Genomic DNA, 16,229 nt, shown 5'->3' with positions numbered 1-16,229 from the left:
ATCATTTAAAGGAATTTGAAGGAATTGAATTCCAATTCCTATTCCAATTCCTTGACAACCGAACATATCAAAAGGAAATTAAGATTCCAATTCTAACGAAACGAACATGCCATGTTATGGGATTTTAATTCCAATTCCTTTGAATTCTCACGAATTCTGTGAAACAAACGTGCCATAAGTTTTATCTCTTTTAGACTCCTATGTATTATTTTAACATTACCCGGTCGAGCTCGAGCCGAGCTTCGGCTCATTTAAGGCAGTACACGAGATTGAGCCAAACTTATACTTGCTTAAAGTTTTTCTTAAAAAATATAAAAATAATTGAAAACGTATATAAATTGGTTAATAATAATAAATAAAGCGAGCCAGTGCCGAACCCGAGCTTAAACAAACTAACTATCCAAGCTCGAGCTATATAATAAAAGTTCGAAATGAAACGAGCTCAAGGCTCGTGAGTCAAAACTTGCTGGATGGCTCGTTTACATTACATCCCCAGCACCCATACGGACAATTGGCAAGATACTGGTGGCGCGATTATAACCACAATCGCATTATCAATAACCACCTCATAATAATATTATTATTTAAATTCAAATTCACAATATTCACTTGACAGTTGACACCATCCATCCGCCATGGAAGCTTTCAGAGCTACATCCACTATCACTCCAGCTTCACCCATCATTCCCCAATTATTCAAACCCATTTCCACTCTCTCAATCACTCCAAATAAGCCCATCAAGAAACCCAAATTCAAAACCTTTACCGCAGTTTCAACCGAACCCATATCCCCACCTGAAGAACAGACCGAAATTATTAACGAAGATGAAGAGCAATTCGACTGGTTCTCTCAGTGGTACGCGCTCATGCCCGTCTGCGATCTCGACAAACGGGCCCCACACGGGAAGAAGGTGATGGGGCTGGATGTAGTGGTGTGGTGGGATAAGAACGAGAATGCATGGAAGGTGTTCGACGATATGTGTCCTCACCGATTGGCCCCGCTTTCCGAAGGCAGGATCGATCAGTGGGGCCGCTTGCAGTGCGTGTACCACGGTTGGTGCTTTAACGGCTCCGGTGCCTGCAAATTGATCCCTCAAGCTCCCCAAGATGGTCCTCCGGTACATTACGCATTCGTTATTACGTTTTTGAAGGATATAATAATCTTGAAAGAGTCGTGATGAGTTACCACAAGCATATCTGTGGTGTTATTCGGCCCAATTAAGTCCAACAGTTATTACATAATTATGTTATCACACACATCTAATTATGTTATTACACATGGGGCTGTAAAGGAACCGAACGCTCCGCAGGAAGTTTGTTTATCTTTAGTTAAGAAATGGACAAATATGAACAAGGATTTACATTCAATTAGCTAAATGAACGAACATAAACAGAGGTCACGTTGGTTCAATTGCGTTCATGAACGCTCGATAAGGTGTCCGTTAACGTTCGTTTATGTTCACTAATGTTTGTTTATGTTTGTTCATTAAAGGTTCATATATATATTGATTTCTTTTGAGAACCACTTTGAGTCTTAAGGACTCGAAAGAACTCAACGTAACAAATTTTTTTTTGAATTTTTTTTGTTTACGTATATGTAATATGACATGTACGTAAAAATAATTATAGTATTTTTTTACACACCGAATCGACTTTTTACATAGATGTAACTAACGTTTACACTAGTGTAATCATCACACATCTTTGTTCTCTCTCCTAATTCATTTTTTAATCTAATTTAATCTCAAACACATATTCTATACACATTTAAATGATTGTGTGGCTCATATTGAGTTTTTAAAGTTCTTACAACGCATCAAGTTCTCAAAATATCCTTCCCATATTAAGTACTTTTGTACTCTTCTCATATAGATTTAAGTAAAATTGCATACTATGAAAAAATATACGAGTTTTATGTGATAAATTTATATGTAAACTAATATATGAATATGAATGTTAAAAAAACACCAACAAAAATTTGGTAACTGGACTGAACCATTAAAGCTTACCATTCTCGGTTAGCAAAATCAAATAAAACATTGTTTATGCTCATTTGTGTCCGTTCACTTGTGTTCGTGAACGAACAAGTTCATTTCCTTAATGAATGAACATGAATAAGAAATTTCGTTCAGTTAGGTGTTTGTGAACCGTTCGTTTGTCCGATAAAAGCTTAACGGACGAACATGAACAAGGCCTTGTCCGGTTCGGTTCAGTTTGTTTACAGCCCTAATCACACATACAATTCTTCTGTTACATATATGTCATTCTGTTATAGTTATTACGTGTATGTAATTCTGTTATTGCATAAATGTGCAGGTTCACACGTTCCAGAAGGCGTGTGTTGCTGTTTATCCAAGCACTGTGCAAAACGGGATCGTTTGGTTTTGGCCCAGCACCGATCCACAATACAAAGATATCCTCACAAAGAAGAAACCGCCATACATCCCTGAACTCGACGACCCTTCGTTTACCTTCCAAATGTTCAACCGAGATATACCATACGGGTATGAAATCTTGATTGAAAATCTAATGGACCCTGCTCATGTGCCATACGCGCATTATGGGATAATGAGGACACCGCAGCCTAGATAAGTATTTTATCATTTATAAAGTTATACACCATGCTATTAATAAATGCCAGGCTAACACGAGCTTTATTAATTATTATATATTAATCACTGTTAAGCTTGATCGCGAAGGGGGTAGACCGCTTGAAATAAACGTGCAGAAGATAGACAAAAACGGGTTTAATGCAAAACAGAAAAATGGTGAGTGGAATTTTGTTCCTCCATGTTTGTTTCATGGTAAAATAACAATTGGGGGCAATCCAAATGAATCAGATGAAAGCAAAAAGGTATACATTTGGTTTACATGTATAACTAAAGATTATTAAAGTGTTTAACTAGTATAGTTTGATTAATTTAGGGGAAATTAGCACAAAAATCACCTCGACAGGCGCTTTTGATATTCATATGTATGCCGGTGAGCGCGGGAAATAGCAGATTAATATTTGCTTCTCCAAGAAACTTTGCTGTTTGGATGGATTGGTTAGTTCCCAGATGGGTTTACCATATTAACCAGAATTTGATTATTGATTCGGATTTGTATCTTCTTCACGTTGAGGTAAACAAAATAAAAACCACACGGGTTTGAGTTTTATTTGAAAGGTGTTAAGTCAGTCGTGTTCTTGGGTTAACAGGCTAGCGGGTTGAACCTGACACGAACCAGAAAATTGTATGTACCCGAACACGTCATGAGTTTTCACGCGCTGACTCGAACATGACCGGTCTAACCCGAAATTAGGGGTGTACATAGGTTGGTTTGAGTCAGTTTAGGCTCAAACCGAACCTAAAACCAAAACTTCGGTTTTTGGGCTTTTGTAAACCATTCGGTTTTGGTTTTCAGTTTTCAAAATGGGTTCAGTTTTGGTTTTTTTTATTACCATTTGGGCTTGAAAGTTTTGGGCCGAAAATAATGGCCCAAAATAATAAATCTGAGCTTGAAACTTTGCGCCGAAAATGGCCCAAAATAATGAAATTGAGCCTGAAACTTTTGGCCCAAATATATTCGTTAATTAGTGATTAATTGATTATAACACACATGGACATAATTTATTTGTGCTACGCCATTTATTTCTTATAAATTTCTTAAATTTTTTTTTTTGGTTTGGGTCAGTTTGGTTTTTTCGGTTTTTGGTTGATGCAAAAGCCAAACCGAACCAGAAAATCGCTTTTTTAGAAAACATAAAACCAAATAGTCAGGTTCCGTTTGGGTTCGATTATTTCCGTTTCGTGCACACAACCCAAAATTTTACATATTGCATATTAATACTTTAAAGTTATAAAGAAAATAAAGGTATATAAAATAATTATGCTTCATTTCTCTTTTATCTTTTGGCTTAAAATAATCAATCAGTTTATGTGACAAAAAAAAGTTCTTTATAAATTATGAAAAAACGGGGTAGACGGGCCAACTCAAGCACAAACCATTTTTAACTAAATGTGTCTGTTGATTCGCTTAGATACTGATCTGAACCAGTTTTGACTAAACATAAACCAGCAAATTTTGTGTTAGATTTGTGCTTGTCCAATCATATCTTGAAAGGTTATGAAACTTGCAGGAGAAGAAAGTGCTGGAAGCCAACCCTTCTAACTGGCAAAAACTAGTTTTTGTGCCAACCAAATCGGATGCTCTCGTGGTTGCATTTAGAAAGTGGTTAAAGAAGTATGCAGGCGGTCAACTCAAATGGGGTAACAGCTTTGACCGGTCACTTCCACCAAGCCCACCACGAGAACAACTCATGGACCGGTACTGGAGCCATGTTGTCAACTGCAGCAGTTGCAATGCAGCATACAAAGGTCTAAATGCACTTGAGGTGTCACTTCAAGTGCTTTCGGTTGCATCAGTGGCTATTTTGGCTGCAACCAAACAAGGTATGATATCAGTTGCTATGAGAAATACACTCGCGGTTGCTGCTATCTTGTGTTTTGTGGGATCAAGATGGTTGTCTCATTTTGTTGACAAAAAATTTAGGTACCATGATTATAATCACGCGTTTCGTTAATACTTGTTTTCAGACTTATGGTTGTTTTTATGTGTTGTGATAATGGCGGTGAAAGCAAATAAAAATATATATACTTTTATATATGTATAAGAGTTTAATGTCTCTTAATTAACCGTATTTGTTTCTCATTTTGTTTGTCAATTTACTTATACTGGGTACTATTCTAGTTGGTTTATATTTGGGTTGCATATCAACCATAACATGTCTGTGCAAATTATGTAATTAGATCTATGAAGTAAAATATTTTATTATATAAACATGATCAAAATGTTTGAAAATTCTTCCCAGACTTTGATGAGTGAGAAAAGTATAACTTGAAAGAAATATCTGAGTTATTCAAAACTTTATTTTAGACCAAGTTATGATGACAATTGACAACTTAAGAAGATTGTGAATTGTAAGTGTAGAAGTCATAAGTCTTCATGTATCAAGATGTAACATTTCTGAAGCATTCAAAGGCCAAATATGACTTTAGTTCCAAATTTCAACAGCAATAAAGATAGCTGGATTGTAAAGGTGGCCTAATTATAACCACACTCTCTACCATGCACAGTCTTTATATATGCAAATCTTTAAAACTCCAAATTATTCACTATGCAAATGGAAGCTCTAAGAACACTCTCCACTGTTGCACCACCTTTGCTCATCAGAGCTCACATCTCCAAACCCATTTTCACTCTTTCATTTACTAACAAAACCCACAAATCTTCCTTACCAAACTTAACCCATTTTACAAAATCCAAATTAACTAACTTTACCGCTGTTTCTCCGTCTGTTTCAACCGAAACTGTTAATCAAGATGAGCAATTCGACTGGTTTTCTCAGTGGTACGCGATCATGCCGGTGTGTGATCTCGACAAACGGGCTCCACACGGGAAGAAGGTGATGGGGCTGGATGTGGTGGTGTGGTGGGATAAGACCGAGAATGCATGGAAGGTTTTTGACGACATGTGTCCACATAGATTGGCCCCGCTTTCTGAAGGAAGGATCGATCAGTGGGGCCGGTTGCAGTGTGTGTACCACGGCTGGTGCTTTAATGGCTCCGGTGACTGCAAATTAATTCCTGAAGCTCCACAAGACGGTCCTTCGGTTCACACGTTCCAGAAGGCGTTTGTTGGTGTTTATCCAAGCACCGTGCAAAACGGTATCCTTTGGTTTTGGCCCAACACTGATCCGCAATACAAAGATATTGTTACAAAGAAGAAACCGCCGTACGTCCCTGAACTTGATGATCCTTCGTTTACTTACCAAATGTTCAACCGAGATATACCATACGGGTATGTAGTTAATATATTGCTTCAAATCATTATAAACATCATGGCTTTTGTTGATGAAGAGTTTGACACTTGTAGGTATGAAGTGCTTATTGAAAACTTAATGGACCCTGCTCATGTTCCATATGCACATTATGGTATATTAAAGTCAGAACAGCCTAGATAAGTATTTGTAGTTTTATAATCAAATAATTCTTATATTTTCAGTTTTCTTGTGTTCTTGATTATGACAATACTAACATAAGTTTCTTGCACTGTTAAGCTTGATCGCGAAGGTGGTTCACCTATTGATTTAAACATACAAAAAATAGACATAAATGGTTTCACTGCAACCGAGCCAGATGGTATTTGGAAGTTTGTTCCTCCTTGTTTGTTTCGAGGAGATACCACGGTCGGGGAAAGTCCAGATAACACAGAGGTAACAAATAACTGAACCCGATAACCGAATCCAATAAAAAAAACCAACGCTTTGGTATTTTGTTTTAAAAATGCTGATTTTTCGGTTCAGTTTCAGTTTACTATCAACCAAAAACCGAAAAACCGATTTAAAGTAATTTAAACAAAATTAATAAATAATGTCACCAAAATTTTTATGCCCAAATGTGTAATAAGAGTTAGTTATTAATTAACAAAAAAATTAGGCCCAAATTCGTTGTTTTTTGCCATTTTTTGGGCCAAATTTTCAAGCCCAAGTGGTAAAATAAAAAAAGGCAAAACTGAACCGAACCCATTGTGAAAACTGAAAACCGAAGAAACCGAATAGTTTTTAAAAATCCAAAAACAGAAGGTTTAAGCCCAAAATGGACTCATGCATGCACACCTCTATTTGATAACTATAAGTTTTGACCTGTTTTAACTGACCTGCTTGACCCAATCTAACGGACCCCACCGTATTGATAAGGTTAGGGTTACGATTAAGAAGAAGCTAGGAGAAAAGGAAGTATGATTCTCTTCGATAGCCTCCAGGGATATCGGTTACCGAATATAAACCCAAACATGCAAATCCAAGTTTACAAATGACACCCACACAAATTAAAAAAGGCCATATTGGTCCTCAACCATGCAAACATAAAAAACACACCCATAAAGAAAAGAAATAGCAAATGTAAAACGTATCAAGACTTCCTCCTCAACCACTCTTGTCCTCAAGAGTGAGCTCGGAGAAAGCTGGAAAGCGTAACTTCATATCATCGAAGAACTCCCAAGTAGCGTCTTGCACCATTTGACCCTTCCATTGCACTAACACCTTCAAAGCCGCACGATTCCCACGCTTGACTAACTTACGCTCCAACTAAAAATCAGGGTTCCCTCGGCAACGGAATCACTTTAGTTGGTGGACCGACTGCCTCTTTTAGCAACAACACATGAAAGACCGGATGTATTTGAGCTTCTTCCGGCAAATCTAACTTATATGCCACTGAACCCATCTTTTCCAAAATTAAAAATGGACCGAAATACTTGGGTGCAAGCTTAGAATGTTTATAAGCCCGTAACGAGTTTTGCATGTGAGGTTGTAACTTAAGATAAACCCACGTACCCAGTTCAAAACTCCTCTCCGATCGGTGTTTATTCACTTGCTGCTTCATGCGATTTTGCGCCTTCAACAACGACTGTTTCAAGACCTTTACCGCTATTGGTGGGATATACTGAGTACGATGATGATGATGATGATGATGATGATGATGAACAACGACTGTTTCAAGACCTTTACCGCGGCCTCTCGGTCTTGCATCATCTCATCTACCTCTTTATCCACAGCATCCTTGGGAATGTAAGGGATGTGTAAAGGCGGCCGATAGCTGTACAGGGCCTCGAAAGGGGTTCGCCCTAAGGATGAATGAAACGATGTGTTATACCACCACTCCACTAGCGACACCCATTTAACCCACGTATGTGGTCGCTCCATCACCATACACCTTAAATACCCTTCCAAGCACCGATTCACAACCTCGGTTTGGCCATCCGTTTGAGGATGGTAAGCCGTGGACAGCTTAGCGTCCACCCCTTGAAGATGTAAAAATTCTTTCCAAAAGGAGCTTAAGAATATCGGGTCCCGATCGGAGACGATAGAACTTGGGCACCCGTGTAATTTATAGACGTTGTCCAAAAAGACTTGAGCCACATCCTTGGCAGAGAACGGATGACCCAACGTCATAAAGTGGCCGTACTTGGTGAGTCGATCCACCACCACGAAAATGGTGTCCTTGCCTTTCACCTTTGGTAAACCCCCAATAAAATCCATTGATATGTCCGTAAAAATCGTGTCCGGAACTGAACTGGTAACGGCTGTAACAAACCGGGGTACGCAACATTTTCATGTTTGGCCCTCACACACACTCGTAATACCCGTCTCACCACCACCTTAGTAATCCCTTTCCAGAAGAATAGGCCCTTTAGCCGTTGAACCGTCGCTCGTACCCCTGAATGACCCCCGATTGGCAACTCATGATACAGTTTGACTATCTCTTCCCGTAACCCCCCATCACCTCCTACCACCATTCGCTTCTTCTTAGATAACCATCTTCCATTCCATACAATGTTGAACATTGCCTTCTGTTTCTATTTTTTTAATGACATTTTGCACGTCAATGTCCCCTTGTTAACTTTCAATAATTTTTTTCAAAAGTAAAGGCTCAGTTTGTGATACCGCTGTGATAAACAATTCTGTACCTTACACCCGAGACAAGGTGTCTACCGTGACGTTTTCTTTTCCCTTTTTGTACTGATACTGTAATCGTAACCCATTAGCTTAGCAAGCCATTTATGTTGTAATGGGGTGGTCACTTTTTGGGTTAGGAGATGCTTGAGGCTTTTTTGATCAGTGCGAATAATGAATGCACCAGTGATGAGGTAATAGTGCCATTGTTTAACTGCCATCATGATTACTAGCAATTCTTTTACGTGGACCGAGAGAGCATTTTGTTTCGGTGATAAGGCGCAGCTCAAGAATGATACCGGATGTCGATCTTGCATCAGGACTGCCCCTACCCCTCCTGCCGAGGCATCAGTTTCGATGACAAATGGCTTGGTCACGTCCGGTAGCGCTAATACCGGGGCCGACGATAGTGCTCCCTTGAGGCGTTCAAATGCATCATGAGCCTCGGGGTTCCACCGAAATGCGTCCTTTTTTAACAGATCAGTTAATGGTTTAGCAATCATTCCGAAGGAGCGGATAAACCGTTGGTAATACCCGGCTAATTCCAAAAATCCCCGGAGCTGTTTAATTGTTTTTGGAGTAGGCCATTGTTGCACTGCCTCTATTTTAGAAGGGTCCGTTTTCACTCCTTCCTTTGATATAATATGACCCAAGTACTCAACCGCCCGACCACCAAACACACATTTGGACTCTTTGGCAAACAACTTGTTTTCTTGCATTATGGAAAGGACATTTTTCAATTGTTGTATATGATCATTTTGAGTACGGCTATAAACGAGGATATCATCGAAAAACTCCAACACTCCTTTTCTAAGTAGGGGTCTAAATATATGGTTCATGAGAGCTTGAAATGTTGTCGGGGCGTTCGTAAGGCCAAAAGGCATAACGAGAAACTCATAATGTCCTTCATGAGTCCGGAACGCCGTTTTATAAATATCCTCGGGGGCCATCCGAACCTGATGATAACTGGACCGTAAATCCAGTTTTGAGAAAAACGATGCCCCTCCTAACTTGTCCAATAACTCCTCAATCAACGGAATCGGAAACTTATCTTTGACCGTTGCTTCATTTAACCGGCGATAGTTCATACACATGCGCCACTGACCATTTTTTTTCTTTACCAACACCACCGGAGCCGCAAACAAACTCCGACTATTCTGAATAACCCCCTAATCCAACAACTCCCGAGTAGTTTTTTCGATGACATCTTTTTGCATGGCAGGGTAACGGTATGGACGTTGGCTGATCGGCTTTGTTCCTTCCTTCAATACAATTTTGTGATCGAAAGACCATACCGGTGGCAGGCTCAACGGAATTTTGAAGACCCCCGAAAACTCCCCGATGTGAGGGCTCTCCATGGGGATTCGTGTGACTCGTTTGGTACATCCACCACCTTTGTTTGGTATGTATCCTCGTATGTTCCACCTGTAGACTAAATAAATGGATCCCCCCCCCCCCCCCCTTTTTGAGTGTTTGGTTAACAATTCATCCATTTTTTCAAGTGAACACACAGAAAGGATATTATTTTCCAACCCCTTGAGCTCATACGGCTTACCCTCCACTTCAAACTTCATAGTCATATTCTTAAAGTTCCTAGGATATCGTTTAAGGGTAAGAGCCATTGCACCTCTAGTATCTCTAGTATCGTACCATAACTTTCAAGAGGCAATAAAAGTACTTCAGTTGTAAACCAATTCCCTTGCATATTCCATTGGAAATTTCTACAAACCTGAGTACTCGTGAGGCGTTTTCCATCTGCGACACCCACATTAATCGGTGATATGGTTGTAACTTCACACTGTAACTTCTTTGCTAACTTTTCATTGAGGAAGTTGTGTGTCGACCCGGAATCAATAAGTATGTGGAGTTGACGGTTTCCCATAGACCCTCTCACCCGCATGGTCGAGTAAGACGGAATACCCGTCAATGCATGGATGGAAATTTGAGGCTCGGCCTCATCCCTCTCGTCCGTCACTACCTCATCCACTACCACTTCCTCGTCATCTTCAGCCTCAATAATGTATAACTGCTTACGCAGTCGTGCACATGTATAACCATGCACAAAATTTTCTGTGCACTAAAAACATTCACCCTTTGCCCGTTTCTGTTCCAGCTCCTTACTAGTAAGGCGACGAGGACCGTTTGTCGGCTTGGTCGCTAGAGTAGCCGACCTATTGGGAGTGGGTAAAAGCGGCAATTTGGCCGCATTCATGGGTGGTGTGATCTTCGGGTAGGAGTTAGTCTTCGACCCCACCGTATCCACTCGCCCGGCTTTCAGTTTACCCTCCAAGTTGTCATTGTTTGAGGATTGTTGTTTTGCCAACCCATACGCTTCATGCAAAGTTCGTGGTTTAAACATCTTCACCGGTCCCCTAATATCCGGGTTGAGGGCTTTGAGATAGAGACTAATAGCTTGTGTTTCAGTGAGGTTTACCTTATTCAACAGGGAGTCAAATGTGGTGTTGAGTTCATGTAGGGTACCGGTCTGGTTGAGGGCAACCAACTCTTCTAGCGGGTCTTCAAACATAACATTAGAAAAACGGGCGGAGATAGATCTAACATAATCTTCCCACGGAATTTCGGAGATGGTAGCACCACGTATTTTCATGTAGCCTCGGTGCCATTGGAGTGCATCCCCTTCCAAGTGAACAACAGCTCACCTGAGTTTTACGTTGTCTGGGGTCTCGTCCATTGCGAAAAAGTGTTCACAACGATAGATCCAACCTTCCACGTCTTCGCCCGAAAACCTAGGAAATTCAACCTTCCCGATTCGCAAGGGTCGGGTACCCTTCGAGTCGGCATCGCTGGCAGAAAACGATGAGCCCAAACTAAATACACTGCCACCTGAGTGGACCGATTTTTCCCGTACTGCCTTTAAGATCTCTTCTTGTTGTTTGGATGATTGTTCTTGTTGTTTCATTAGGGTTGCTAATGTTGTTTGGATTTCTGTTATTGCCTTATCGTGACTCTTGAGGGCGTTGTCGACATCTTGATTGCGAGTATTCCTCATGATAGAGAGGTTCCGACAAGTGATCGGAACGGCTCTGATACCCTTGATAAGGTTAGGGTTATGATTAAGAAGAAGCTAGGAGAAAAGGAAGTATAATTCTCTTCGATAGCCGCCAGGGATATCGGTTACTGAATATAAACCAAAACATGCAAATCCAAGTTTACAAATGACACCCACACAAATTAAAAAAGGCCATATTGGTCCTCAACCATGCAAACATAAAAAACACACCCATAAAGAAAAGAAATAGCAAATGTAAAACGTATCATGTATTTACTCACTTGCTACATCATTCCTTTAATTTAATTGATTCAGGAGAAATTAGCACAAAAACCACCTCAAAAGGTGCTTTTGATCTTCATATGTATCCCAGTGAGCCCGGGTAACAGCAGATTAATATTCATTTTCCCTAGGAACTTTGCTCTTTGGATAGACCAAGTGGTTCCCAGATGGATACAACATATTCAGCAGAATTTGATTATTGATTCAGATTTATGTCTTCTTCATGGTCAGGTAAACCGTTACACTTAATAAACCCTGATCACGATTCAAACCGTTGCATTCAGTTTTTTTAAAAAAGATTATGCAACTTTCAGGAGAAAAAACTGATTGAAGCTGGCCAATCAAATTGGCAAAAAGTGTGTTTTGTGCCAACAAAATCAGATGCTAATGTGGTTGCATACAGAAAGTGGTTAAAGAAATATGCAGGCGGTCAAATCGATTGGGGAAACAAGTTTAATGAATCTTTAACGCCTACACTGCCTAGAGACCAGCTTATGGACAGGTTGTTTGCATATTGTTTAACCGAAATGAAATGGCGTTACGAATATGCATATTAATTTGTTTTTTGATTGATTTTGTTTTTATTAGGTACTGGAGTCATGTGGTGAATTGTAGCAGTTGCAATGGTGCATATAAAGGTTTGAATGTGCTTAAGGTGGCTCTTCAGGTGTTTTCGGTTGCTGCAGTGGCTACAGTGGCTGCAACCAAACAGGGGATGGTATCGGTGGCTGCAAGAAATGCACTTGCGGTTGCTGCAGTTTTGTGTTTTGTGGGGTCGAGATGGTTGTCACATTTTGTTAACAAGAACTTTCGTTTTCATGACTATAATCACGCCTTTAAATGAGGTTGCTTTGAGCTAATACTTGTGTTTGCTAAGCATGTATGGCTATATTTTCACCTGTTTTGTGTTTTCTATTGTGTTTTGTTGTTGTATAAGTGTATTGTATGATGTTACATCTACTAAATATGTAATCTGAAGGGGTAAGGATGATTAGATATATGTAGTTTAGGGGTTGTTGGGTCTTTCTAAATTATGAACCTTGAAACATTAATTTTGAAGAAGATTTCATGAAGTATAGATTTGCTAAATAAAAAGTGAACTACAATTTCTAACACCGCTTCAACATGACACGAAAATAAACAGATTTTGGTTAGCTAATATAACCTGTTTATTAATCATGTAAACATGATGGGACTTGTTTAATAATGGAATGGGTTAACTTGAACTTGAACATGTAACATGGTTTTAACATATAGATTTTAGAGACAAATTTTAAATTTTAATAGTTAAGAAAACAAAAGTAATTATAAAAGCATCGATTACAAAAATGTTCATTAGAACTTGCGTAATGAGTTTATGACTTGATTTTGGGTGTGTCCGGCATGAACATGACACAGTTAAATTCTTTTTTAGAACGACAACTTTCATTAAAAGACAACTAACAAGAAGGTAGAAGCCATAATAAAACCGTAAACGAATTAAAAACAAAAATTACATAATTCTCTTCAAAGTAAACATTAATTACAGGCCTATTTTTTATCCAAAAAAAACCCAAGTACTTGACGTCCTCCACCACCTTAGAGACTCCAATTTCTTTGTTGTTGGAGAATATTGCCTCATTTATCATTTTTTCAAATACTCCAACAAGCGAGCATAATTATTTATACCTTGAAAAACTTGCTTCTTTTTTCTACTTGAGTAAAAATGATAAAATAGATGGGTTGGATTGGGTTTGGGTTTGAGCAGAGGTGCACAAACCGATTTAAAACTCAAAACCGGTTTGGGTTAAAACTGGTTCGGTTTAATCAATAAACGTCAAAACCGGTTTATGATTGGTTTTGGTTCGGGTTGAAACCGGTTTCTCACCATGGTACAATCGGTTTCGGTTTGGGTTTTGATTGGTTTCGGTTCAGGTTTTGGCCTGTTTTTGCCCGGTTTAGCCAGTTTCGGTTTGGTTAACCGGTTTTGGTGGAGAAAATTACAAACCGGTTCCGAACCTACGGTTTTAATCGGTTCCAAAACCGGTTTCTATATAATCGGTTTCAAACCGGTTCGGTTTCGGTACAGTTTTCGGATCGGTTCGGTTAATGGTTTATTTGCCCACCTCTAGGTTTGAGGAATAAAACATAAGATCCAATTTGTAAATATGTACTAGCTGAAGGTCAAAATACAAATTTGAGTTAATCAAATATTTGCCTGGAATTGTTGTCGTCTTGAACTCAAACCAGTCACCAGTCTGCAGTCGGGGTCACATCTCTGTCGTACTTACAGTAATTCATCCACCACGCGATTATCTTTCACTAGATCCACAACAGATCCAATTCAATAAACATTCGGACCATCCACAGATCCAATTCAACCCCACCGGTAAGTACATGTACATCAATTCAATCTCATTTTCTTGCAATTGAATCTTTCTAGGGTTTTGTTCAATATGAAAGAACCCAATTTCACCACAGATCCAATTGGCCAAAATCTGATTAAGCTCATTAGCAATGTCTGCTTCTCTGTATTTGTGTTCACTGTCCTTGTAATCACTGTCATTGCCATCACATACCAACCCCCTGATCCCTGGGAATCCTCTCGAGCCCTCACTCGGGTTTTCACCGACGTCGAAAACGCCATTTTCCAAATCGACACCTCCCTTTTAAAAACCGGGGAGGATGTCGGAATGGCCGTGCTCACCCCAGCCGCAGCCCCTTCTGAGGCTGCTGATGTTGAGCCGACCGATGCGGTTGTTCAGAAACCGGAAGTGTTGGATTTGAATACGAGCTTAAGTTCTGTTACTTGTGATGATTCGAGATTGGTGAATTGTTCGGACAGAGGTGTTTTGATGGCTATTAAGAAGTTTAACCTGAAACATTTTAAGTCGATAGTGTTTCTTGATTACCAACTGCCGGTCAACGGGTCGAACGCCAACGAGTGTGATGTGTCATGGCGATTCAGGAACAGAAGAGAGAAGTCGTGGAGAAGGTACAGAGATTTCAGACGGTTTAAAATCGGGTACACTGATGACTGTACTTACAAAGTGGTGAACGCAAAGGGATGGCATTCGGGTGTGAATGCGCGTCGACCCAGATCAAGATTCAACGCAACTAGAACCGAACGGACGGCCAGGGTTTCTCCATCTTACCGTGATGATGAGATCAACGACACGATCCCGGTTTTAGGTTCGGATCTTGCTTTTAGAAACGGTAAGTATCTTTATTATTCACGCGGTGGGGATTACTGTAAGAACATGAATCATTACATTTGGAGCTTCTTGTGTGCGCTCGGTGAAGCACAGTATCTAAATCGCACGTTCGTTATGGATTTAAGCGTTTGTTTGGCATCAACGTACACGTCAAGTAAGAAAGACGAAGAAGGTAAAGATTTCAGATTTTACTTTGATTTTGAGCATTTGAAAGAATCGGCTTCGATAGTTGAAGAAGACGAGTTTTTAAAAGATTGGAAAAGATGGGAAAAGAATCATAAAAAGAAAGTTTCTGTACGAAAGGTTCCAACTTATAAAGTTACACCAATGCAATTGAAAAAAGATAGAAGCACGATAATATGGAGGCAATTTGATACACCCGAGCCTGAAAACTATTGGTATCGCGTGTGTGAAAGTAAAGCTGCAAATTACATTCAGAGACCATGGCATGCGCTTTATAAATCGAAAAGACTTATGAACATAGTTTCTGAAATTAGCGGTCAAATGGACTGGGATTTTGATGCTGTGCACGTGGTTCGGGGCGAAAAGGCTCAAAATAAAGAGCTGTGGCCCCACCTTGACGAAGATTCGTCTCCGGATGTTTTGGTGGCGAAGCTTCAAGGTGTTATTCAACCCTGGAGGAATCTTTATGTTGCTACAAACGAACCGTTTTATAATTATTTTGATAGGTTAAGGTCTCATTACAAGGTTCATTTGCTTGATGATTATAAGGAGTTATGGGGGAATACGAGTGAGTGGTATAATGAGACGACTATTTTAAATGGGAAGCCGGTTGAGTTTGATGGATATATGCGAGTTGCGGTTGATACTGAGGTGTTTTATAGGGCCAAGACGCAAGTTGAGACGTTTTATAACTTGACCAAAGACTGCAAGGATGGTATAAATACGTGTTGACCGGGTTTGTTATAGTTGTACTATATTGTCTGTTAAGTTGAATATGTTTGATTGTTTGCTATAATGAATTCGATTATCTTTTTGGTTTTAGCAAGTCACACTTGGGCAGGTTGAGAAACGGGTTTGGGTCAAAACGGATAATAGTTTGTATGGTTTGAAATGGGCTCTGTCCAAAAGTTTATTCTTATATTTGTTGCAGTTAGTTTATATGTATGTTTTTTGTTTTATATTTAACATAGTTAGCCTATACATAGTTTTCATGTGAACAATTTAAACCAGGAACCCTATAAAGGATGAATCATGAATATATTTTGCAAAATAATTATGAAGGGTT

The 16,229-nt window shown here is 39.5% G+C and overlaps 2 protein-coding genes and 1 pseudogene across 3 annotated transcripts; all 3 read left to right on the top strand.

Annotated features, from left to right (window-relative positions):
* Window positions 1-635: 635 nt before the first annotated feature.
* Window positions 636-4,607, top strand: LOC143631167 (protochlorophyllide-dependent translocon component 52, chloroplastic-like; annotated as a pseudogene). Its single transcript, XR_013153302.1, has 4 exons — window positions 636-1,118; window positions 2,317-2,854; window positions 2,926-3,123; window positions 4,121-4,607. The product of XR_013153302.1 is annotated as a protochlorophyllide-dependent translocon component 52, chloroplastic-like (transcript).
* Window positions 4,608-5,164: 557 nt separating this feature from the next.
* LOC143631168 (protochlorophyllide-dependent translocon component 52, chloroplastic-like) lies at window positions 5,165-12,649 on the top strand. The gene is made up of 5 exons (XM_077100013.1): window positions 5,165-6,000; window positions 6,094-6,256; window positions 11,820-12,017; window positions 12,101-12,288; window positions 12,375-12,649. Exons 1-5 carry the CDS (start codon window positions 5,165-5,167, stop codon window positions 12,628-12,630), a joined length of 1,641 nt encoding a protein of 546 aa, XP_076956128.1. The 3' UTR covers window positions 12,631-12,649.
* Window positions 12,650-14,200: 1,551 nt separating this feature from the next.
* On the top strand, window positions 14,201-15,916 carry LOC143631166 (uncharacterized). Its single transcript, XM_077100012.1, has one exon. It carries the CDS (start codon window positions 14,222-14,224, stop codon window positions 15,893-15,895), a length of 1,674 nt encoding a protein of 557 aa, XP_076956127.1. The 5' UTR covers window positions 14,201-14,221; the 3' UTR covers window positions 15,896-15,916.
* Window positions 15,917-16,229: the final 313 nt, after the last annotated feature.

This window comes from Bidens hawaiensis, unplaced genomic scaffold (genome assembly GCF_021521415.1).
Source record: "Bidens hawaiensis isolate Kalapana, Puna unplaced genomic scaffold, B.hawaiensis_p1.1 tig00005944_1, whole genome shotgun sequence".
In the NCBI taxonomy this organism is placed as follows: Eukaryota; Viridiplantae; Streptophyta; class Magnoliopsida; order Asterales; family Asteraceae; genus Bidens; species Bidens hawaiensis.
The sequence above is the reverse complement of the archived record's forward strand: the minus strand, read 5'-3'. Positions and strand labels throughout refer to the sequence as shown.

Bases quoted from the DNA above. Each gene is read 5' to 3' on its own strand.
- LOC143631168 (XM_077100013.1), top strand. From the start codon at position 5,165: ATGGAAGCTCTAAGAACACTCTCCACTGTTGCACCACCTTTGCTCATC. The intron at 6,001-6,093 runs ATAAGTATTTGT...AGTTTCTTGCAC, and splicing joins TTAAAGTCAGAACAGCCTAG to TGTTAAGCTTGATCGCGAAG. The intron at 12,018-12,100 runs GTAAACCGTTAC...TGCAACTTTCAG, and splicing joins TATGTCTTCTTCATGGTCAG to GAGAAAAAACTGATTGAAGC.
- LOC143631166 (XM_077100012.1), top strand. From the start codon at position 14,222: ATGAAAGAACCCAATTTCACCACAGATCCAATTGGCCAAAATCTGATT.